The sequence below is a fragment of the Acipenser ruthenus genome, chromosome 10 (genome assembly GCF_902713425.1).
Source record: "Acipenser ruthenus chromosome 10, fAciRut3.2 maternal haplotype, whole genome shotgun sequence".
In the NCBI taxonomy this organism is placed as follows: Eukaryota; Metazoa; Chordata; class Actinopteri; order Acipenseriformes; family Acipenseridae; genus Acipenser; species Acipenser ruthenus.
Genome location: NC_081198.1, coordinates 11,380,920 through 11,407,498, shown reverse-complemented (window position 1 = coordinate 11,407,498; position 26,579 = coordinate 11,380,920). Strand labels below are relative to the sequence as shown.

Here is a 26,579-nt window from a genome sequence, read left to right as displayed (position 1 = left end):
AAATTAAAACAATATACAATAAAAACACAGTTAGCATATACATTTATGCATTTATGTATGTATGTGTTTTGTGTACGTGTTTTATGCATGGTATTTATACCATTAAATAATACATTATATATGTTTGCTTCTGTTAGTTTTGAAGGGCTGAGGTTGAGGTGCATAGTTTACATACCTGTGCTTATGTGAATGTATGGATAAGGAGCCATAATTCTTCTAGAATTCAGAGCTCTGTATACTGAAAAGAAACCTAACAATCGTCCAGACAAGGGCCCCTTGAAACCCCAAAACGAGTGTGTCCAATCAGAGCGCAGCTGCTCTGTATAAGGTAACCGCTTGCCGCCTTCAGCGGCTGAACTGAGTGTTGCAGTGGTTGACATTCTGTAGGAGTTTCTGAGAACTGGGAGTGTGTTTGGGGCATCAGAAGTCCCCAAACCGAGGACATTCACCGAAGAAGTTTACAGAGCAAGGTTTAAGCAACATATACCCAAGAACGCCGAAAACATATATTTTTTCTTTTCTTGCAAACAAGAACAAGGTTTTGGAATTTGGTTATTTTTAATCATGATTATTACTATATTGGCTTTCATTTGACAATGACGTTCCTGATATCCCTTTAAGTCTTTAGAGGACCATTTACACATTTTTTTTCCTGCAGACCTGCAGTTTTATAATGGGTAGGAGTGTAGCACGGTTGTGCACAGTGCTAGCGTTCGTTCTGTCTCTGTCCTGTGCACAGGATGCCAGCATCAACGGGACAGATCAAGACATTCCAGAGGGTGCTTCAACCTTGGCGTTCGTTTTCGATGTGACGGGTTCTATGTATGACGACTTGGTGCAGGTTATTGAAGGAGCCTCCAAGATTTTGGAAACTTCCCTGAACAGACCACAGAAAACTTTGTATAACTTTGCTTTGGTACCTTTCCATGATCCAGGTAAGAGATCAAACCTCTTGAACTAGTTCCCAAATTCTGCTTTCATGCATGTTTTAAATTTACACACACCGGTTGTTTTAAATACCGTTAGGTCATTCAATTATAGATGTACCATCATATTGCTGGAGTGAAAAGAAAATTGAATTCAAAAGACTATAGTGTTATATTTTATATAAAATATGTTATTAAAAACATGCCTTGGAAAACTACAAGTTATATTTTGAATGTAAAAATATGTAGACACGGATATCTACAGTCTTTCTTATTGCAGTGTTTCTAAATGTGTGTGTGTGTGTTTTTCATGCAGTACAAGCCCTATAAAAGCACTACTGTATCTGTTTTTTAAACCAAATTGATATAGCTAATGTTTTACGAGTGCATTACACTATGTAACACAATTTTTGTTCCTGGGTAGTAAGTGTTATTTCCTAATTGCTTATGCCTCAAAAGTATAGAAAATGGCTATTATTCCCCACAAACTTTGCTTTTGTGACCAGGACAGTGATATTTTGAAATTTACCTTTTTCCAATGAGAAAACGGGCGAATTTGTGTCTTTTCGTTCACATAAAGTCAGAAAAAAACAACATATGAATCCAAATTAACATGTATTTATACTAAAGTAATACAAAAATGGCTACAAAAGATTTAGAAGTGAGTAGTTTTTCGAGATTTACGATTATACTGTAAATCACTTTCACGAATCAGCCCCCAAATGTAGTCTCCCTTCATGTTCTCGTTATACTGTCCTTGGTAGCGGCGTTCAAAGTCCAGTATATCCTGGTGGAAGCGCTCGCCTTGCTCCTCCGAGTACGCTCCCATGTTCTCCTTGAATTTATCAAGATGAGCGTCAAGGATATGGACTTTGAGGGACATCCTACAGCCCATTGTGCCGTAGTTCTTCACCAGAGTCTCAACCAGCTCCACATAGTTTTCGGCCTTGTGATTGCCCAGGAATCCCCGAACCACTGCGACAAAGCTGTTCCAAGCCGCTTTCTCCTTGCTAGTGAGCTTCTTGGGGAATTCATTGCACTCCAGGATCTTCTTTATCTGTGGTCCGATGAAGACACCGGCTTTGACCTTTGCCTCAGACAGCTTAGGGAAGAAGTCTTGAAGGTACTTGAATGCTGCCGACTCCTTATCTAGAGCTCTGACAAATTGTTTCATAAGGCCCAATTTGATGTGCAGGGTTGGCATCAGCACCTTCCGGGGGTCCACCAGTGGCTCCCACTTGGCGTTGTTCCTCCCCACAGAGAACTCGGTCCGCTGTGGCCAGTCCCGCCTGTGGTAGTGTGCCTTGGTGTCCCTGCTGTCCCAAAGGCAAAGATAGCAGGGAAACTTGGTAAAACCGCCTTGGAGACCCATCAGGAATGCCACCATTTTGAAGTCTCCTATGACCTTGATGCCATCTCAGAAAAATGCAGATATGTATCCACTTAGGCAGCTGGAACTAAACTGAACTAGTGGGCTTAAGGCCCCTGTATTAATACTACTATTTATATTACTGGAAAGTTCTAGAAGTTACTCCAAGTTTACTCAGCACTGAATCTATCTGGAATGTTCTGGAAAATAGGTACATTTCAAAATATCACTGTCCTGGTCACAAAAGCAAAGTTTGTGGGGAATAATAGCCATTTTCTATACTTTTGAGGCATAAGCAATTAGGAAATAAAACTTACTACCCAGGAACCAAAAAAAAAAAAAAAGTTGTTACACGGTGTTATACAAACGAACGAGGAAGCCTGTTCGGTGCCAGCAATTAAGATTCTCATTGAAGCTCCAAGAAAGCACAGAGCCATATAAAGAAAGAACATGATAATAACTCAATATTAAGAACATAAGAACATTTACGAAGGAGAAGAGGCCATTCGGCCCATCTCAGCCCGTCCAGTAATTGGAGCAATCAGTTCAGCAAACATCATAAAAAGGGATTCATTAATTACATTTGATGCTGTTTTTTCTTTTATCTGTATTGTTCCATGGTCTGATTTCAATGAAACCATTGAAGTGAGTTGGAACCACCACACATAAAATTATTAGGACCAGGGAGCAGCATGTTTTCATCTATAGCTCTGTGTGGCCTGAATTAAAGTAGAAAAAACAAGCTAAGTAGTATAGGATCTCCAACACAAGAAACAGTGCTAATATTACTAGTCATAATAGAAAAATTGTTACACGGTGTTATCTGTGTGAATATGGGAATAGATTGGCAGTTGATTTGATCTTTCAAACCCCTTAGATCATCTTATAACATGTTTTCTGCACAGGGCAAATTGATGGCAGTGTATCATGTAATACATCACAATAAAAATAAAACAAAAAAATCAGATGACAAAGTACTGTATTTTTTTATTTATTAAGAACTTCATTCGTTTTATATAACAGCAACTACAGGGTTGTTTTGCACAGTAATACCATTATCTTCTTTAAGAAATATACAGTTTATTCACACTTTGATAAGTTCACATCTTGCATCTGTAATGTTTTGAATTTATTTTTAAATTAACCAAATGCAAGATAGTAAAACAGCAATTACATTGAACTGGAATCTGCTTTCGGTGTTTTCGATGTGAGAACGTGACTTGCTGTTTAATATCATCACTTGTTTTAGTGTGAGTTCACTTGAAGTAAACCATTTGCAGTGGCTGCCTGCATGTTCAGAGCAAAAGCCTTACATAATTACAGTGGAGCTGTTTATCATCTAAGCATGTAAGCACACTGTTACTTCCTGTTAGCATGGTTCTGTGGGACATTAATTGGCATACACAGAGCTTACAGTAAATTATGTTTTCTACTGTCATGCACTGTAGCTATTCTGTTGATTTATGTTAGCTTTATCTTGCCTTGTCCTATTGCTGCACTTAAAAGCACTGTACTTGACAGAAAGTGTATTTTATAAATATCTGGGTGGAATACAAGATGTATACAATAATACCAAATAATTTTGGTAAGGATTATGGGAATAATTTAACGGATCTCAACAGTCAGTTCAGCTAGACAGGCATGTGAACAGGGTTGCCCTTTACCCTGACAGAACACTTAGCAATATGATAGCACAGCCAATCAGAGGACAGCACAGTCCCATCCCACTCAGTTTTCCAGGTACTGGGGATATTAAAGTAAAGGCTGAGGCAATGATTCTATTTGATGACATTTAGAATGATTGATTGTTTAATCACACTGATATTCTAATCACGATTGTCTCTAGAAACAGACAAGAAAGGTGTAATGAATACCTGACCTTGTTTAATTAATCAAAGTGAATGATGATAATATATACCAGTATTCACATGCAGCTTCTATGATGGATCATGATAGTGAAAAAGAATCGAGCAAACATGACTGTGAGATATATCTTTCATCTCAATAATACATCAGGTAGCCACTGGGTAAATGGATGCCATACAGGCTTTCAGTTTGGGCATGCTTTGGGGGAAGTCTCCAGCTTCTGTTCACTAGATTTCGTCTAACTTTATCCATAGATATTTATTGAGTTTAAATGGGAAATTATAAAGATGTTGTATCACATGATTCACTGTTATCTAAAGGAGCAAAGGTATAGGCTGTACCCCATGCAAAGCTTTATATTACTTTCTTCAAGAATTACCAACATGAATAAAAAGACTATGGTTAGCTGGACCTAAATTACTACTCATTTGATATGCCCTCTTGTCATTCTTTAAAACAGAAGAGCACACTGTTTGCACCGGCAAAGAACAAGCCTTAGCTTAGCAGATAGAGAGAGGGGGAAGGGGATTACCAATTAACCAAACCAGGGACTTGGCTTAAGTGACAAAGGAAAGGTGTAATAAGGAAATGCTTTGTCAACAACAAATGTGTGTAAACAGAGAAGTAAAGATGTCGAATGAAACTCCTATCTTATAGAATCCTCTGTCAATCTTATTCCCTACACACTACTCAAAAGGAACATCCTTTTCACAGCTCTTTGAGCTGTTGTGACAGTGTTTATATTGCAAGGTAACATGACAGTGTTGCCTATCAACAATTAGTACCTGGATCTGTCGGCACATATTACGAATAGCAGTCTATAGCTAAACCTTAATGGAATGAATGAAACCTAATTTGGATTAAACAACTGTGAGAATTTGGATTTGGAGTGATTAAGAGGTTCTTGAGCTTCCAGGGCCCAACATCAAACAGCTAGTTTGACATGGTGGAGTTAACTAACATTACCTACCGAGACTGACATATTGTGCAGCTTTAACTGAAGGTGGTTAGTACTATATAATAGCTAGGTCCATTGTAGGCTGCACTTAGAAAGTGTCGTATTTCAGACTTATCCAGAGTAGTTGGATCTTGACTCAGATAGACACTTCTACAGTGTTCATAATAAATCTAAACACAGAATCAGACAACAATTTGCATCCAACAGTAACATTCACCACAGAACCCAACATAATGACTTTGTGATGAGTGTTAGGGTTAAGGATGGAAATATTGTACATTGTAGAAATTCCTATCTAGGAATTTCATGAATTTTGATTTAACACAGTCCTTTAAATATAGAAAACACACTACTGAAGAAAAAGTGTATATTTGCTTTTTTAAAACAAAGTAACAGATGTTAAAAGATACACAAAAACATTCCTTGTCTTGTTTATTTCCATTCTTCACAGAGATAAGGATGAGTTCTAATAAGTGTACTTGACATGCCCCCAAAGGAAGCACTACACAACATCTGTCACACTTTCCTTGCAGGCTGAACAAAGACATATACAGATGGTACAGCTAACTATTTACACCATATACAAGAAATATGCATTTTAGAAGACATCATTAACACATCTTTGGATTAGGTGTAGCTTTTATTTGTTTAAGCTTGTCTTCTAAATCTGAGCCTTTTTTTGAATGTGAATAGTGTAAGCTGTTTAAGGGGAAGTCATGGCTGGTTTTGTCGAGTAATTAAACCACTGAAAGTAACATGCTGTATCAGAGAGGGTTAGAAGTTAATTAAAAATTTTGTTTATCGTGGGTTGTTTATAAACATTCCTCAATATCGTGTTGTACCAGAGAGGAATAGCCTCTGGATGAGAAAAACATAGTGAACTGAAAAAAAAAATATTGAAAGCCAAAAACAAAAGCACAAAAAAATAGTTGTTAGTGTATGTAAAGGCAAAATAACAGACATTTAATCTGAATGCACAAGCAGCAGAACATGGCTGGAAAAGTGTTCTCTTAGTATGGTCTGATACTGGAGTCAATGTAATTGATAGGCTGCCTTATTAAACAGCCCCAATAGTGGCTGCATTGTTACAAGATTTACCTCTGGCTCTCTGTTATGATGTTTTTAAAGAAAGAAAATATCAAACTTCAGAGTCCTGTGGGCCTGCCTTCCTATCCTACAGGGAAATCTAAAGATATGAGTGAAGCCTGTTGCGTGGATACCAGCTGTGGCTGCGTCCCGTTATCTGAAGAACAGTGAGCATTCTTCTGACTGGTATATATCGAGGGGGCTGGTTTTGAGAGAATTGTTTCTCTGACAGAGTGAAGGTGAAGTCAAGCAGGCAGGCAAACGTTTCGGCTCACGCTTTCATTGGGGTAATAAGTGTAGTCACTGGATTTCTGTTGTACAGGGAATGTGTTTGTGCATGTGTGGATCATGCATGTCAAGGTGGGAAAAGGCAACAGGAGAAGGTGGAACATAATAATAAAAGGAAAAAGAAAAAAGCAAGGTAGGAGTGAAGTGATGTAGAGCACAAAAGGTTGAGTTTATAACAAGAAGGGGACCAGTAGGAATGGAGTATTTAAATATGAGACGAAAGAATAAGGGCTCTAGTAGGGTTTATTTTCTATCCTGTTTACTAAAGTAGCATTGCCTTTCTTCTGGGATGATACAGTAATATTAAAACAGTAAACCTTTCCTGGCCCACATGCTGAGTAACACTGCACTAGAAAGTGAACCAAAAAGAATGTGAGCCAGAGATAAAAAATAAAAATAAAAAAAACATTCTGACTTCATTAGCAGATCTGCTCCTAAGCCCTAGTCTCTGTCCCATGGTACACACCACTTATAGGAGTAATTCAGTGTAACTGTAGTTACAAAGTGAAACTTGCCAAAACCGCTAGAAGTAGAAATCAGCTGTTACATTAATCATTAGTCTTGGGAACTGCCCTGATTTGATTAGAGGCCTTGCTATATTATTAGGTTAAGTGAAACTGTGGGGAAGGCAAAGTGTTAAAATGACAGACTTCAGATTAATTTGGCATATGGCGCACAGATCTAAATAGCTTATGGTTTCATTTGATAGTAATGAAAATAGTTGAGGCGTTATCTGTTACATGAAACAACTATTAAAGCAGTAAAGCACACATCTATTAAAACCCATTTTTTATTTATTTGTCAAGAACGAGCAATAATCTATTCTTCTATTGGTCTTCAGGGTCTCAAACCCCAAGAATCCCCAAGAACCATCCAAATCGTCTAATATATATATATATATATATATATATATATATATATATATATATATATATATATATATTAGTTCTCTATCTCCTTTCTAGTATGACCATACTGGAGAAGGAAAATGGTGGTCATCATGCTATGTTTTGTTGTACTGGGTTTCTTAAGCTTCAAAGTACCTGCACAATGTTAACATACCACACTATATTCATGAGGAACAAATTGAACAGAAACAATAGGTCAAGAAATCCAGAGGCATTTCCAATGTCTTATTGCAAAAATTATTTAAATTCGACTGCTTTATAATTTATTTTGGCCTCAAGATGTCGTTTTTCTTCTGTCTTCTTATAAGTTTTCCACAGGGTTGTATAAGTTTTTTTTTTTTAAACATCTGTCACATATTTGAAGGAATACCTAATAACATTACGTTAATATTATTTAAGAGGGAGATTTCATAAATATAATTTAACTGGACCTGTAGTCTCAAAGGCTCATTTACAATTAAGACACACATGCAGTGTATTTTTTTTAAAAAAGGTTTTCATTTCCTGTTTTTAAAGTAGTTGTCATGTACAGATGTTGGACAAAAAATATATTTTTTTTTGAATGAGTGTATAATAGTAGTTTAACTTTTTTATTTGGATGCACAACACATTGTACAATACAGGACCGGACAAATAATGTATGTATGACTTTTATACATTGAAAAAAATGTGCATGCCTTCATCTGTTTTATACTACTACTGCTAACAAGGAAATAATAAGGAAACAAGAACATTACTTCACACTTCATAGCACTCCTTGTCCAAGGTTGAGACTTGAATGGATTTCACAGTTCATTAAATAGTTATTGAAGGATTCTGTCCTGTAGAACCAGTCATTGACCCTAAAATGCAGATGTTGAATGAGGCCGTCAGCAAATTTTAACATCGTCACTGAGGGTCATTAATGCGGGGACAAAGATTCATTCAATAGTTATTTTATCCACAAGTTATGAATTCTTTATTAATTCATTGACAGATTTTAACCTCAGCCTGAGGATTGTCACAGGGAAACCCAGACTGTTCGCTGTTATTTTTATTTTGGAAAGAACACAATGGCTTCAGATGGGAAGAACTGGATACTAGTCTCAATACAAACCTGCCTTTGTGCTGCAAGGAAATTTTAGTTGTAAGTTGTTTTGTTGACACTATCAAGTTTGGGACCATACTGGTGTAACTCTGACAGACAGGTGTCCTTACCCTTACCCAACTTACACTGTAGGTTTTCAGAGTGGGAAGAGAGACTGCAGCTCTCCTGAGGCGGAGACTCACTCACTGGAATCCCAGCATATTGTTTAAATTAACACAGTGTCCCAGAGGATACCATTGTAATTTCCATGGCTCAGACACAAGTGTTTTCTTGAACTGGGGTATGGGGTCTCATGGGAGCCTGCATATTGCTGAAACATTTCCTGAACACTCTAAAGCCAGTTCATTGGCATGTCTGAGCCTGTTTTTGTTTTAAGGACAGTGGAGGCTTTGTGTTTGTGGATGTAGAGGACAGAGGCACAGGTCATCAAAATACATAGGCAGTGATACAGTTATTTCTGAAACATGGCTTTGTTAACAGTCCTTTTTTTTAGGGACGGGAGTCTAGAATTTATTGCATTGGAAATGTTATGCATCCTTTCGCATTTTTGAAATGCTTGGTCAGAATGGGTAATTAAGCGAGCAAGAGGTCTAAATTACATCTCAATTGAATTATGTTACGATTAAATCTTGGATAGCTTGTGGGCCACAGAAAGTTTGATACTGACAAAGGAATATATTGTTATGGCAGGTTAGCAGTGAGACAGACTCAGAAGCCAGGAAACTGCAGTACAAAGTGCCAATGAACAAAAATAACACAAAATACAAAACAGAAAGGCACAAGGGACAAAATAAAAGTTTAAACAAACACAAACATAGGCTGGGCATTCACCTTCACTACTTACAAAATGCAGACACTTTTCAGAGCCTTCACTAAACTTTACAAATAGAAAAACTACAGCAAACATAGATTCACTCACCAAACCCCTCTTCCTAATGTAGGGTTACCATGTGGCTCCAGATTAACCGGACGCTATGAGACAGAACGGGATTTCAAACTTGCCCCTAAATTGAAATAAATGAATGTGTAAATTAACCATCCTTAGCTACAATTAAGAATGATGCTTAAATACCTGCATGCGCGTCAAATAATTGTATTATACCAGGAATGAATTGCAGCCAGTCGCTATTTTTTCTGTTTGTTAAAATTCAAAAGCCAATATTATTCTGCAAATACAATTCCATCATCATCTCGTTGCTCTATCGATAAATTAGCCATTCGTTCATTAAGATCTGATCAGAAGCAGCTGATCAGTGTGAATTGTTTGCTGCGCCCAAGCAATTCCACCACAGCAGGATTAATCTCAGCAAAGGTGGAGCTCATTTATACGTGAATTACTTTCAATTTAGGGGGAATTTTGAAATTCCGGTCTGTCTCAAAGCGTCCGGTTAATCTGGAGCTATATGGTAACCCTACCTAATGTACCTCTGGGCTCTCCATTTATAGGATGTGGCTGCTCCCAATTAGCACCAATTGTTCAGTTAGGAGCAGCCACATTCTCACATGTTTTTGGCAGGGACAGGAATTAACCCCATCCCTGCCAACCACCACCAAAACACCACAAAACAGTACACTATTTATAGGCAGAGCTCTTGCTCAGCCACAATTGTAAACATAAATATGTTTTAACAGAATTATTTTTTTTGTAAAAAGAGTAAAACCTTTGGGAGATTTTAAAAACAGGAGGATTGACATCAACAGAACACAAAGCACCAACTGTATTAAGAGGAGATTGACTTACCTACAACACTGTATTATTATTTATTTCTTAGCAGACGCCCTTATCCAGGGCGACTTACAATTGTTACAAGATATCACATTATACATTATTTCACATTATACAGATATCACATTATTTTACATACCCATTAATACAGTTGGGTTTTTATTGGAGAAATCTAGGTAAAGTACCTTGCTCAAGGGTACAACAGCAGTGTCCCCCACTGGGGATTGAACCCACAACCCTCCGGTCAAGAGTCCAGAGCCCTAACCACTACTCCACACTGCTGTACTGTGGACACTCTCATGGTGTGTTTATTACAGGATCTCAGTGTGTTGGCCTTGAGCACCCCTGTTCATATTTCAGTCTGGTCAATGAAATTGCAATCTGAAAACACTTGCTGGCTAGTGTCTGCATCTTGATGTCTCTCATTGATAATGAAGTGAATATTCTCCACTGGGATAAGGCAACTGGAAACAGCCTGCTTAGCATGACCCTGAGTGTTGGTGGATAAACTGTAGCTGTGTATGAGGCACAGTTTGGTATATCACAGCTACCCTGCAGCAAGAGGAATATTGAACACTGTCCATCAATATTGTAGTCTTTTCAGCATATTTTTTTTATTTATGAATTTAACAGACTATGAGGTGAATATGAGAATACTATGGATTATGCCCAGTGCAAATTTTCCGGCTATATCTATAGTCAGTTTTCTTTATGCTATTCGCTAGATTAACTCCCTCTTAGCTGAGTGAATTCTAAATTATTCATTGCAAAGCACTTCCAGAGATAACTAGGGAGCCACAGATAGAACAGTTCTGCATTAATGGGTGGGTTAAAGTAGCTTATTACAGTAATCAACCAGGCTTTTAAGATGCACAGAAGCTTCAGGCTGCTCAGTAATTGGCTTTGTGCTTTGTTCATTAAAGTAAAGATGGCCCTTATTTGCTATCCAGCCACCAACGCTGTATTCAAAGGCTGACATGGACCGTTTTCCATGTAGGGGAGAGATAATTGTGGCGACCCCATGATGACACAATATTATGTCTTGAAAGTTTTGTCTTTGTTGTTGTCTTTATTAATAGGGATGCTAACAATTCAGTCAAACACTGACAGCTGTGGTGATGACCAGTTCAAGTGCCACCTGTCAGCATGTTTAACAGCTATATACTTAGGGTCTGTTTAAATGATCTTAACCAAAGGTGCCCAACCTGTGGCCCATCCAGTCCATTCTAGTCCAGGACTTTCTTTTAACCAGCTTTTCAACTTAATATGAACCATATGTATGCTGCCTGCTTGGAGACTGTTGGATGGCAAATTAGAGAATGTCTATTTGCACACTGAGCATGTCTACTCAACACATGCTTAACCTGCCACTAGTTTGATTTAGACCTAATTGCACCTATATTCTTTGTCTCTTTTTACTGCCACTGCCACACATTAAGAAAGTACTTATTTGCTCATAAATTCAATAAAGGCTTCAAAATATAAATGTAACACAATTTTTGTTCCTGGGTAGTAAGTGTTATTTCCTAATTGCTTATGCCTCAAAAGTATAGAAAATGGCTATTTTTCCCCACAAACTTTGCTTTTGTGACCAGGAGTGACCAGGAGTGATATTTAGTAAATTTCAAAATATCACTGTCCTGGTCACAAAAGCAAAGTTTGTGGGGAATAATAGCCATTTTCTATACTTTTGAGGCATAAGCAATTAGGAAATAACACTACTACCCAAGAACCAAAAAAAAAAAAAAAATTTGTTACACGGTGTTATTATTATTTATTTATTTGGCAGACGCCTTTATCCAAGGCGACTTACAGCTGTTACAGAGCAATACAAGGTTACAATGCAAAAATATGTTTTTGTTCATTCATAGTTAAAGGTATGCTCCTGATACAAAAAGGGGCTTAAGAGTGATGTCTTTACTTTCTATCAGTGTAACTGTGTCATAAAAGCTTAGCTTGTTAGAACCTTGGTAATACTTATTGAATTAAATTGTTTTACAGACATCTGCATTGGATAGTCAATATGATCTAAGCATCAAGCTATATTTTGCCAACATCTGCATTTGTTTATTAACCAAAAAAAGTCTTCTTGTGTAATATATCACGGCTTAGGTATGTGATACATCCAAGCGGTACATTTATTGCAAAACCACCTATGAGATACAAAATGGGAATGTGGTCATGAGACTGCTCTGGAAATCTTTTCTTTAAGTGCTTGGCTCTACTAAGTTAAAAACTTTCAACTACAAATCAGACTACAGTTAATTCACAAATAATTTTACTGTATAATACTAGGAACTAAGGAAACACTACGTCTTTCATTTTTAAACGTAGGTGTTTAACATTAGTCACAAAAACATTACCAACTTTTCCGACCACCTAGCCATAAAGATCAGAGTAATTAAGCCCAGGAGTTCCTTCTCCATGATTGTTTGGCGTTCCAAACACTGCCCTCAGCCTGGCTTTGGCTGAATGGAGATTGATGTTGCTGACAGAGAGTCACAGCAGAACCTCTCTATTGAAGGCTCTCTCCACCAGTCTTTGCCAGACGGATCCTTTGAGCAAAAGTGGAAACAGACTGTGGAAGAGACTGACCCTCAGGCATATCCTGGCTGAGTGGAAACCTTCCCCCTAATCTCTACTTGTCAGTTGCAGCTCGCAGTCTACTTCTGTGTATGAGAAGGGATGTTTAACTGTCAAGCTGCTGTTCTGCTGTCTTAGTTGTCTATGTTTACTGACCCCTTTACCTAGACTTGTCTATTTCCTCCAGTTGTTCCCCTGCACCAAGAATCTCTAATGTTCTAATACTGCGCAATGGTCTCTTTAATAACTACGGGATCGGCTCTAGTCAAAGTCACAGGCATTGGATTTCAGTTGAAATTGGGCAAGGGGGGGTATAAAAAATTAGGTTAATACTATTGCAATAGATAAGTGTTAAAAGCCATTTGGTCTAAATTAGTTAGGCTTTGACAGGAAAGTATCCGATATTAGATAACATCAAATCTCTTTTTGTTAATCAGTGCAGAATTTGGCTTTTTATCAACAGCTTTTTGACTGATCCATGCTGACAATTTTCCACAAACTTTGATAACATTCATGATTATTATGGGAAAAATGTATGTATCCTAATTTACAAGAACTCACTTGATTACTGGTACAAGGAGGCATTTTCATATATGTCATTTTTACAGGCTTTTACCTTCCCATCCATGAGTTCTTTGGTATCTGTAACTATGCAGAACATCTGAGTGCAAGTCTGGTAAATCCATTGTAAAGACCCAAAGCAATGCTGAGGCCAAGACATTCAGACTGGGTGGGTTATGTGGCTGTGAAAAAAAAAAGAAAAGAACAAATGCATCAGAAAACAGCAACAAAAAATATAGAAGAAAGTGAAACAGTTAGGCAAACTGGGGATTGTTAGACTGGAATGGAGACGCAAACTGGGTGGCACATATTCACAGCATGAGGGTCTGACACCTTATGCCATATCTTTCATTCTAAAAACTGATTTGCTACGAGACAAGACCGTATTAAATCACAGCTCCTATTCTTTAATTTCTGTTAAACCCAAACATCTTTTGTATCTGGATCTGATTTTAAAGAAAACCTTGACCCTCTTCAAATCCAGAGTGTGTGTTTAGATCTCACTTCACTTTCCAATAACTGTTTGGTTGAAAATAATATAGCTATTATACATTTTCACAGCAGTTACTGGAAAACTGGCAAACGTTTGTTAATAAGCTCTTGGATTTCTTTTAAAAAGACTCGTCTACACTTAATGCTTGCAGCAGATTGCCGAAGGGTTCAAGAAATCAGCACAACCAGAAACAGAAAGACAAAGAAGACAGTGAGATTCTGAGACTAGCAATATTTAGCACTGGTTGTTATTTTTATGGTGTTTTTCTTTTATAAAAAAGCCACAGTTATTAGTGGTTGATGAAGTCACAGAAACTAAACTATACAAATTTTCAACAAAGAAGAAAAGGTTTTGCATAATGATCCTAAAAATAAATGTAATTAAACGACTGTCTCCTGGTGCCTGCCTCATTAAGATAAAAAGGGTTCAAGTTACTGCTTACAAATTGTAGTCTGGTTTCCTTTTCCTAAGGGACAGTCTGTAAACTTTATATCATAAAACAGCCCTGAGACTCTGTGTTTTAGACTTGCCAGCTATCACTCATGAAGTCGGGATATGTAACATTCATTTCAACTGCACGTTTTAGGAAGCCTTGGGTGGAAGCCAGTGTTAAGCAGATTTTTTGTTTGCTTTTCTTTTTAAAATACAATAACTTTCAGTGTTCCGAAACAAGTGTGTTATTATATTGCAACAAATGAATACATTATAACGATGAGCTTGGCTCCACAGTGACCCCTACTGAAAGATAAGGGCCTGCTGCCAATGCTGAGCAATGCATTTTCCAGGATTTGGAGACTCACATTTATGAAATATGAGTAAAAGCAAAGACTCGTTATAAAGCGGAACACAAATAGCACAGTCTTGTAACTATGGCTCCCCATTATAGCGTTAAAAAGGGTGAGCACTGTATATATATATATATAAAATACATGGATGAAGGCTATATTTGCATCCTGAGCCATCCGAAATAAAAAGGCATAATACCACAGTAATGACGTCAAAAAGGCAATCATCCAAATAAAGCTGAAGCACTAACGGATAATGACATAGAACGTCTGTACAGCATTGAAACGCTACGTTTAAAAAAACCCAACTGTACTGCTGAACCTCGTCTTCTTTAATATTAGCATCACAAGGGTATCCATGTATTATAAAAAATAATAGATGGGCCTCTTCAGTGAGAGTGAGTTACAGGAAAACAATTCCATCTCAGGTTTCTGTGACAGTTTATAAATTACTCGACCTTCGGTCACAGAAACCCTAGATGGACTGATTACAATCCCTGCATTTCCACCCATTTGATTTTATATTATGACCCAGTCTGCTTATATTTCTTTATTCCAAAGAATGCTGATACGGGACTGATAATAATTTTTCCGGCCATTGATTTTACATTACTGTATTTATAAGCCAGTGTGTTTATATTTCTTTATTCCAAAAAGAGTCATGTATGGCATGGTGTCACGCATAGCTCTGTGGTGACGTCAGGCCAGGAAGTAGACAGACAACAATACTGTGAGTGAAGCGCTGATGCGCCAGTTTAATTATAAATAAAAAGATTTAACAAAACAAAACACTGCACACAAAAGAAAACAGCACAATGGCCAAAACAGACAGACAAACAGACACGGAACACACAAGTATAGCAATTGTAATTTGTTTTAGTTTTACTACACCTCCTGAATCTCGTTCCACCTCTGAACACACCAACCAAGTTCAGCCAAAGCTGTGCGTTTTTTATATTGTGGCCGAGGGATTAACTGGCTATCAATTACCTAGTTTATCACTCGCTGTTGACTGCGCATTCTCACGATTTTATCTCGATGGGGCATTTTAACCCTATCCAGGCTGTCAAACAATAATAACAATAAAACAGTTTTTACCACACCAAACCATACATTTTAAATAATAATACAACAAATAATATAATAAACACAGGGGCGGGGTGTACCCAGTCACACATGGGCATCTGAATCCTTCCACAAAGCTGATAGTAAATCTAACGTCATTACGCCTGACTGGCTGTATTCTGATTAGGGCTCTCTTCTATTGGGGTCCTTATGTGCTGATTGCGTCCGTCCATCCATCTGTCTGTCCGTCACACTCTACATGGTGAACACTATAACTGTCTTGATTTTGCACTGATAAACTCCAAGCCTTCATTTGACAGATTGCATTTGCCTATAACCACATAAACCTAGATTTTATACAAATTACTTTTTTATTGCACAATTGCGAGTGCCTTCTTTCTGTGTGTGCATTGGATTTATTCTTACCTCAGGCCTGTGGGATAGGAGAGAGAGATCAGTCCAGGAGCCAGAGATACAAACCACACTGGGTAATCATGAGACAAAAAAGGGGTATTAACTTTTCCATTCATGTATTGCAATGGTTTCATTTGTGAATTTGATTCCATTAAGAGCAGCCAGATAAACTACCCTGTAAGTTTGAAATGGGTTTTAATTGAGGAAATAAATGTTCCCTAAGTTCCAGCCTCTGCTGCCAAATTTACAAATTCAGAGAATGCTGGTTAAGGATTATTACACATACCAGTAATACAAACAACTTTTTCATTTAGATTTTACAAGCAAGTTATTTTAAAGTTTGGGGATTGGGCAGATAAAATGAATATAAAGGGTAACAAATGCTAATAAAATAAGACTGTGTTGTGTTTAACCATTAAATTATTATTATTTTAAACAGACCCAATATGAAGCATGCTGTGTGTCAGTTTGTAGTCCAAGCGAACAGGAGATAAGCAGGTTATTTAAAATAAGCTGTATGATAACGAAAATGACGACATTCATTATAAGACCCAGAAGGAGCCATTGTCAATTACTGTCAGCAGGGTGTGCAGTTAAGGGCATTTTATTAAGTATTTTTCTTAATAGAGTGTGACATAACTTATTATTTTCCCCACACATTGTTCTACTACTGCAGAACTACATTTTATATGAGTTCTCAGGGGACTGAGAACGTTGAAAATGACTCCATTCCATGTATATTTGTAACGCAGTGATGTAACCTTCCTAAACATGGATGTTAAGTTTATATTCCCCTGATACTGGTTGGTGTAGATGCCTTGCTGTGCCTCTTTCTTTTTTTTATTGAGCATTACACTGCTGGCTGAACCTATTATGGCTAGTTAGGAGGCTGTGTGGTCCAGTGGTTAAAGAAAAGGGCTTGTAACCAGGAGGTTCCCGGTTCAAATCCCACCTCAGCCACTGACTCGTTGTGTGACCCTGAGCAAGTCACTTAACCTCCTTGTGCTCCGTCTTTCGGGTGAGATGTAATTGTAAGTGACTCTGCAGCTGATGCATAGTTCACACACCCTAGTCTCTGTAAGTCGCCTTGGATAAAGGCGTCTGCCAAATAAACAAATAATAATAATAATAATAATAATTTAGATTTGGATCCAACTTAACACAGTCAAGACTATTGTAAGAAAGCAAATTAACACAAGCAACTAAAATAGTCCTCTGTCATCTGACCATTACTAATTGATATTCAATAGCAATGCAGCGACACTACAATGGAAATGCAATATCTCTTTACCAAAGGGCAAAGGTAACAAAATGGTCGCTAACGGTATAAGCTATTGGTAGAATATCAATGGTATCATAATGAAATAATGGTAATCCATTGCAGTGGTCTGCTTATGACTCTGCCAGGGTTTCTTCATGGTAATAAACTTGTATTAAGTCAAGATGGTGTCCCAGTGGTACACTTTTAACTGTGTTGTAAGGGTCCTCAGAAATGGGGCTTCAGCAGCCATGTCATGCTCATACTCTTGACAAGATTGGTTAAGCTTTTGTTGGGACGGCTGGGTCTGAAACTCTAATGTTGTGCTTAAGCCACCTCTAAGTTTACAATTCAGTCTGGCATTTACCAAAAAAATGTATGTAGGGGGTGCAGGGAAAAGAGTAAAGTTCTTGCGAATGTTCTTGTTGTATTTAGTAGAACAAGCATTCTGGTATAAAAGTTAATACTAACTTATGGCCGGTTTCCCCAGCTTACCTTTACAATGTGGTCTGTCTGAGCTAACACTGAGTCCTCCATCACCAGACTGAGTTGTTTTGAAAGTAGCCTGCAGAGCAGCCCTATAAGCCTTGAGTCACTGTGACAGGCAAGGTGGAAAAAACTAGTTTGCTTATCAACTGGGTGATTAATGACAAGACAGCACCGGCACAGTGCTGGAATGCTAATGCTTCTGAGCCCTGTAGCTGTCAAAGTGGCTTTGGAAAGCAATCTATTCACAAAATTGGCATGCCCTGTGTGCAGAGTCCTGGAGTTTCTTATTCAAAAAGATATGGTGTGGCGATAGGGGATCTCTCGTACCAGTCTTCCTCGTTGCAAAATGCAAGTGTTGGATTACAGCACCATAGCCTGAGGGCTTATTGTCAAAATTGGAACTCTGGACCACCAGGGACCATCATGTCAGCCAGTCAGCAAATCATAGCCATTCACAGTCTGCCTGGGCCAAACGGCCCAAAAAATAGGATTAATTAGGAAGGCTTTCACATGTTTAATAGTAAAAACAGTGGCCACTTTATGTGCCTGTTTATGTCAGGAACATTTAAAATAAATGAAATGGTTGGAGAAATAAATTAATGAAACAATAATAGTGAATACTGCTAAAATATTTCCTTTCAGAGATTGGACCAGTCACTATTACCACAGATCCAAAGAAGTTCCAGTATGAACTCAGGGAGCTTTATGTACAGGTAAGTGCTGAACAAGCATGGAAATACCAGGAGATTTAGCACCTTAGCAACATGATCCAGGTCCCAGGGCAGTGGTGATTAAAAGGAATGTACATATAATTGCTCTCCTGGGGCCTATATGAATAACAGAAAAGTGTCCACATCAAAATTGCCAATAACTGGCACACTTTGTGGAAGTAGAGAGATGAGAGATTCATAGAATTGCATGGCTGTGGAGACTGGACAGGGCTGAAGAACATTGGCAGGGCTGATTGCGTATTCATGCAGTGTGTACATATTTATATTTCATCTGTGCGTGTGTGTGAGCGTTGGCTAAGTACAGTTTTTATTTAAAAAATAAAAATTGATTCAACTGGAGGAAAAAATGAATTTGCTTTCCCGGGAGACACAAGCCATGCCAAGGAGCAATCTCTGTCATGTGTTACCCTGCAAGTCTGAAAGCAGCTTCTTTTCAGGGCTCCTTTCTTTTAATACAACTCACTACAGCCTTATCCCAGGGGGTAGAGTTCATTAGATCTTTTTGGTTCTAAGAATAATAAACCAAACAAATCAATACCATTGAATATATTAAAGGACTGTGGATAGCTTGCTTCCAGAGAACAGAGAAAACATATCCTTTTTCTTAATTGGAGGATCCTCATAAACGTGAAAATGAATGTCTTTTACAGTGTGAACCAATATAGTTCAAATAAGATGTTGCTGTTGTATCTGTGCTATGTGGGAAACACTCTGCCATGGAAAAGCATGACAAACTTGTGTTGTATGAGTCTAAGAACTTTTCACTTGACCCTTGCATATAAGCTTGGTGGAGAAAATGTGATGGTTATTATTGCAGCTGATTGTTAACTAAAAAAAACTATAATTCATTCATTCATCAAGAGCATTCATCAAGTATTTTCTTTATTTTACATTTCTGTTGACAGGGAGGTGGAGATTGTCCAGAGATGAGCATTGGCGCTATCAAGATTGCTCTGGAAATCTCTCTGCCTGGATCTTTTATCTATGTCTTCACAGATGCCCGGTCCAAAGACTACAAACTCACCCACGAAGTCTTGCAGCTCATCCAGCAAAAGCAGTCTCAGGTGAAAGAGAAACAGAAGAGCTTGCATGCTTAAGCATCTGACATGTGTTTTCTATCTCTTACAGGAAGTAGTGAGTGAGTTTGATCACATCTCCCTCTTTATTTCTCTCTGTGCTGTACAGGTTGTGTTTGTGCTTACTGGAGACTGTGATGACCGAGGCCACATTGGTTACAAAGCCTATGAGGAGATTGCCTCGACCAGCTCAGGGCAGGTCTTTCATTTGGACAAGAAGCAAGTCAATGAGGTAGGTCTGCTTCTGTTTGTGTATATTTGATCATAATATACTCTACAGTGTATGTTAGAAAACACAACTTTACATAGAGCATATCTGCACAGATCCACACTTACTGTACACAGGTTGTCACAGTAATGCATATCCCCAATCTGGCAAAGGCAGGGACTAGTCAGAAAAGCTGTTACACTGGGCCATATTCACAAAACATTTTACTTAGGAGTTATTAGAATACCGCCAACCTTTCTCGATTGTTGAAAACTTTGAGATATCCCTATACCTCCTCTCAGCTGTTCAAAGGGTTTTGGAGATGATGACTGCTGTTTTGTAAAGCTACGAGAAAAACTAATCCTTGGAACGTTTGTGGTTTCATTTGGTACAAAATAAGTAACGTACTTTTGAGGAAAACAAGAATAGCATACTAAGTCATAGAGTTTCGAATGGGAACTATTTGTTTTTGTTCACAGTTATACAATTCAAAGTTAACTTTTCCTGACCAGAACAAATGATCTGGTTTGATCTAGAAAGAGACAGTATTGGGCAACCTATGTTATTTATTTAGTTGAGTTGTAGAGAAATGCATCATCCAAGTTAAAGGACAAGCTTGTCCAAGCTGCTGTTGTTTATAAAATCTCTGTTTGCCCTCTTGTGGTTTGGGTTCTGTTAGTTTGTATTTAGTTTTTGTTTTGCTGTGAAAATGAATGTAATACTGCATCATTTGCAGAAGGTACTGTTATTTACCCCCTCACCGAAAAATCACTTGTTTAACAATTAATTTGCCAGTTACCACCAATTTACAGTGTTTACTTGTATGCAGATCCCTGGTTCAGATGCCTAGTTTTCATTTCTGGAATGCTCATTGCAGTCCAGTTTCTGTCCCCCTGCTCCACACCTGCTTTAGATTCATAATTAGAGACTTCTGTATGTTTACCCAACAACCTTAGACTGAATATAGCTGAACTTTAATCTTGGTTGGATTGGAATTTAATAGTGGTTATATACCTGATGTATGCTTTGACCAACACATGTGCATTAATGCAAATAATACCAATGTTGTGGGGCTCCCGAGTGGCGCATCCAGTAAAGGCGCTCCTCGCAGGATGTGCCCTATAGCCTGGAGATCGCTGGTTCGAATCCAGGCTATGTCACAGCTGACCATGACCGAGAGTTCCTAGGGGGCGGCGCACAATTGGCTGAGCGCTGCCCGGGTAGGGAGGGCTTAGGTCGGCAGGGGAATCCACGGCTCACCGCGCATCAGCGACCCCTGTGGCCGATAGGGCGCCTGTGGCTCTGCAGCGGAGCCGCCAGATCTGTGTTGTCCTCCGGCACTATAGGTCTGGTAGCATTGCTGTGGATCTGCAGTGCGAAAAATGACGGCTTGGAAGGAGCACGTTTCGGAGGACGCGTGTTTCAGCCTCCGTTTCCTGAGTCGGCGGGGGGGTTGCGAGCGGTGAGCCGGGGATACAGATAATAATTGGGCATGCTAAATTGGGGTGAAAACCGGGGTAAAAATAATTGGCGACGACTAAATTTAAAAAAAAAAAAAATACCAATGTTGTTTTATGAATTAGCCAATGGTAGTTGGGCATCCCATTGTAAAAAATAGAAACCGTTCACTTAGTTTTGGAAAAGCTATAATATAATTGTCTCTGTTCATATACTAATGTATCGTTATGCCTGATGTGAAGATTGTATGTTGTTGGCACAAGGGGTATACTCACATGTAGAAAACCACATAAGCACACTACAGTATATAGTATTAGCCTGCAGGTGGCTTTTCTTTTGTTCACCAATAAAGAGAGTATGTACAGCATTTCTTAATAAAGAGATTGACATTTGTCATGCATGGCTCACACTCCAAACATCCATAGCTAATGTTCCAAATGTTAACTTCCTATCTGTTAAAGTGTCAAGACAGTTAAGACTGGTTTTAATGGAGGCCTACAGCCATTAAACTGTTAACTTCCATGGCACATGCTTGGGGTTGAGGGGAGGATGGCAGTTTCAGGTTACGTGATAGACCTTCCTGTGACCCAGGCAAAACAAATGGGAATAGAAGTCTGGGCCCTATGTATTTTCCAGGTTTCTGTGTGCATTCCTTGGATGACCCTGCAGGCAGGGGGCTATAACGTGAGTGCCGAGGCAGACGCCTTCAGTTTTCCAGCACATCCACACACCGACTAGGGAAGAACTGTGGCCCCAGCACAGGCATTCACAATCCTGTTTTGAACGTGATAAAGCATTGTTTAGGTTATGTGAATAAGGTGTTATATGATCTTTGCTAGTTGATTGTCTCTTAAAAATATATATGTTTCACTAAAATGTAAAATCCTTTCTGGTTTCTGGACTACTAAACTGCAGTCAATTCATTGCACCCATATGAGCTGAGACTGATTGCAGATCGAGGCCTCATTGATAGGTGCTGTGATGTCATTCAGATCATTAGCGATAATTAAAGGGCAGTTGGAGAGTCAGGTTTGAAACATACAGTAGCAAGGTCAGGTTACCAAGGTGTGCTGACTGAGATACAATGAAATCCGTTGCTATTAGGGGCATCATTGAGTTATATACACTGTACCACACACAGAGCATTGCAACACACAACCATTCAAAGGGTTTTGTGGATTATGAGCCCCCACCCCCAATTGTGACGTTCTGTTTAGACTCTACGGACATACTTTCCCTGCGCCACAAAATTGCCCACTAAGCAGTCTACCCTGTAAAATATTTGGGCAGCAGTAATACATTCATACAGTATCTTGCCTCATCTTATTACAGTTCTTCAAAGGGCCATGTTGCATGTGGAGACCTGCCCAAGCAGTGGTTTAGATATTGCTTAGTAGTGGGTTTGTAAACCTCAAAACCCTATAGCAGGTGTTGTAAAAGGAGAACTAACACAGCTGGAGCACTTCATCCTCAGAGGTGAGCTAACAAAGCAATGCCTGTTAATTTGTGTTATATGGAGGCACATAAAATCACCACCATACAGATATTCCATCCAGATTCTTTGAAAAAAAAAAATGTTAGTGCTGCATTTAAACTGAAATTACATTTGAAAACTCATAGTAAAACAATACAAACTTGGAAGTTAAGCTGTATTTCCATACGAAAATGGTCACGTGTTGATCACCTACCTCAATTTGACCTCATGAAATACATGCTAATACAGCAAACTGGTGTATGATGAATGTCCATATTGCTGTTTAGTATTCCTTACATATACGTTAAAAACAAAATAACAGTGTTACGATTTCATCCCCAAACCCCATGATGTGAAAAACCTGTATACATACTGTACAGCGCAATGTCTTTTGTAAACTTGTGTTCTCTTGCATATGAAAAGGTTTTAACTTCTAGTCATATCAATGGTAATTTAACAATAAACACATATATACTTATTACACTTCACAATCACTAATCTTTTTTCCCCCTCCGTTTTACTTCACAAGCCAGTTTATCACAGGGGGTGTCTTCTAGGAATGCTTTATTTGTATTGTTCTCTTTCAGGTACTCAAATGGGTTGAAGAAGCAGTTCAGGCCTCCAAAGTCCATCTGCTGTCCACTGATCACACCACAGGGGTGACAAACACCTGGCAGATCCCCTTTGACCCCAGCCTGAAGGAGGTCACTGTTGCACTGAGTGGCCAAGCCCCAGTGATTGAAATCCGAGACCCACTGGGTATGGTTCAGGGCAAAAAGGAATTTGATTTGATTGTCTGATTGTTTATTAACAACATTATGGACCCTTTTGACCAAACTCTAAGGGCTGTTTTAAAACATAATTATAAACATCATTTTAGGTTAATCAGGGCTTTGAAAACAAAAAACGAGAATTAATTTGTAACCTTCTATTAAACAGTTTAAAATGGTTTTATGAACTGCAAACGTTCTATTTACAAAACTTTAACTACATATAAGAAAACATTTTTTAAATTAAAATTCTGTTTAATTAACAAAATCAAGTAAGATATTTCTGAACTGTAGAACTGTTCTGTGCTGTTAATAATTTCATTAGCAACAGTAAAGAAGTTTCATAAATATAAATCTTTATTTTATTCATAAATAAAAGACTATGAAGAAACACTTGTGAGTTAAAGCTTTGTGAATAGAACCCAATATTCCTTAAAACAGTCCTTACAATTTAATGAATTGGGGCCCACAGTATATGACAGAAGAGGTCCACTTGGAATGTGTAGAATTGGTGAAGAATGAGATTACAATTCATTATTTTGTGTTTTCTGCAGGAAAATTGATAATGAAAGGCACTGGCCTGAATGAGTTGCTGCATATCCCAAACTCTGCCAAAGTAGTGAACATCAAGGACCCAGACCCTGGGATGTGGTCCATAAAGGTGAATCCCTGTTTTACTCAAATACCGTACAGTAGAACTGAAACGTCTCCTCGACTTACCTTTATTTACTGTTTTCAGATTAGGTGATTGTTCATACATATACACAAGAGGCATGGATGCACATTTAAACTGTTGTTTTAAGAGTTGAACTCACAAACAAATAAATGCATACTCTGATAGACCATCTCCCAAAAAACAGCAGTCTCTTTAGAAAATGAACTGGGGGCTGCACTGACGGTCCATGGCATTTGTTGCTTCATAGAGCTGCCAGATGTTAAAAACTGTAAAGTTGGCTGTTACAGTTTTGCATTGACAATCTCTAAAGTGGAGATGCAAAGGGTAAACTAGACTACCCTTGTGTTGCATTCGAGCACAGAACTATGAATTCAAGACTACTTTGTGAGTTTTGGTGGAACATATTCTGACACTGCCACACCTATGTTTATCTTTTCAAGGATTTTATTTCCGTGGGTCGCTGTGTTAGGGGAGGGTAAATTCCTTCATGTGGGTACAGAGTGGACTCCAGTTGAAGCTGCTGTTAAGGAAATAATTCACATTCCTGGTTGATAGACTGAGGGGCACATGAGTCTCAAGCATCTCCAGAGACTAGACCTTGAATTGCTACTTTGGAAGCCATTATAAATCAATCCATTTTACCCAACCAACCCAAAATATCCCCCTGTGCAAAAAGCATGTGTATTTTAACTGAATAATTATAACATCCAAAATTAGGGGCTGTTCTTACCATATTTTGATCACTTATGTAGCTCTGAGGATTCTACAACATTGTGTTTTCCCTGTAACCGTAGCAACAGGCCACTGAAATACATCACCCTGAGGCATATCCTGTTCTCGTTTATGGTACCATTTTTTATTTAAATCTTTACCTTTCCTCACTGTTTCCTCTGTGTAACGAGACTGGTGTGTCAATTACTGCCAGTTGGAATGGATCATGTAAGAATAATATTATGTTTTTTTTTTTTTTAATTGCAGAAATAAATCAAATAACTCGTTTACAGTTAAAAGAAAGAACTCTATGCAGTGGAGAAGTGTGTAATACATTTAAAATATCTTAAAAGTGTTGCAGTGTTACAGTTCTGTTTTTGTATTTAAGTGTGTTTTTTTGTCATTCTGAAACAACACACTTAAGGAAAGTGCAAAACATCCCTTGGGTCTTGATTACTAAAGGAATTGTGTAACGTCTCTGTCTGTCTATTAAATCTTGACAATCCACCACATTTGGTATAATGCAAAATGTGTTGCTGGTCCCTTGAAATATGTATTAATGCGGTATCATGGTCCATTTTTGTTTTCTCCAGGATCGATTACTGTAACGCCCTGCTTGCTGGGGTGTCTAATAGCATCCTCACTAAAATTCAGTTTGTCCAAAACTCTGCAGCCAGAATTTTGTCTCAGTCCTGCTCAAGAGATCACATTACTCCTGTCTTGGAGGCCTTGCACTGGCAGCTTATCAGATTCAGAATTGATTTTAAAATTTTAATGCTGACATATAAGGCTCTTCATGGGCTAGCTTCGACTTATCTGTCAGATCTTTTATCTTTTTACACTCCTACTCGCAACCTCCGCTCTGCTGATCTCAGACTGCTGTGTGTCCCGCCTGTTCGCCTGCGCTCCATGGGCGACAGGGCCTTCTGTTGTTATGCCCCCAAATTCTGGAATCCTGTTCCACTAGAGATCAGGGACTCAGCTTCTTTGAGTGTTTTTAAAGCTAATTTAAAGACTTACTTTTTTAGAAAGGCGTTTTTATGATTTTTATGATTGTTTTATTTCCTTGTGCTTTTTATGTATAATCTTTTTATTTATTGCTGTACTATTAATTGTGAAGCGCTCTGAGATGATTGCTTTTAAGGGCGCTATACAAAATAAAGTTTATTATTATTATTATTATTATTATTATTTTGTGTTAATTGTCTAGGCTACTAAGTATGCCAAGTTAATAATAATAATAATAATAATAATAATAATAATAATAATAATAATAATAATAATAATAATAAAAAAACAAAACGCTCAGATCATTTAGTTTGACCAATGTGTACAATGCAGCAGCATGATTTATTTTGTGTTACCGGTAGCCTATAGGCTAAAGTAAAAAGAAAGTGCACTAGGTATTCATTTGATTTTACTACTGTACTGTACAGATTTCTATTTTTTTCATAATGTAATTTGTAGCCTACCCAAAACACATTAGTCTTATTTCAGCGCAATAATTTATACATTTAAAAATACATTGAACACTATAAATGTATGTGTGTGCGATTTTACTGTATTTTTTTAAACCTGACGCCTAATGTCAGACAAACATATCCAGTTTAGCG

General features: G+C 38.1%; 1 protein-coding gene across 2 annotated transcripts in view; it reads left to right on the top strand.

Moving 5' to 3' along the window:
- Window positions 1-410: 410 nt before the first annotated feature.
- The window catches only part of LOC117409579 (hemicentin-1), a 92,303-nt gene continuing 66,134 nt past the window's right edge, over window positions 411-26,579 (top strand). The window contains exons 1-6 of one of the 2 annotated variants that reach the window (XM_034015844.3): window positions 411-935; window positions 18,505-18,575; window positions 19,499-19,657; window positions 19,779-19,901; window positions 23,397-23,568; window positions 24,134-24,240. In XM_034015844.3, the coding sequence (XP_033871735.3) occupies window positions 674-935; window positions 18,505-18,575; window positions 19,499-19,657; window positions 19,779-19,901; window positions 23,397-23,568; window positions 24,134-24,240 (894 nt within the window). In that variant the 5' untranslated portion in view covers window positions 411-673. The remainder of the gene's footprint in view (window positions 936-18,504; window positions 18,576-19,498; window positions 19,658-19,778; window positions 19,902-23,396; window positions 23,569-24,133; window positions 24,241-26,579) is intronic. The other variant, XM_059031736.1, reaches the window with a different exon arrangement.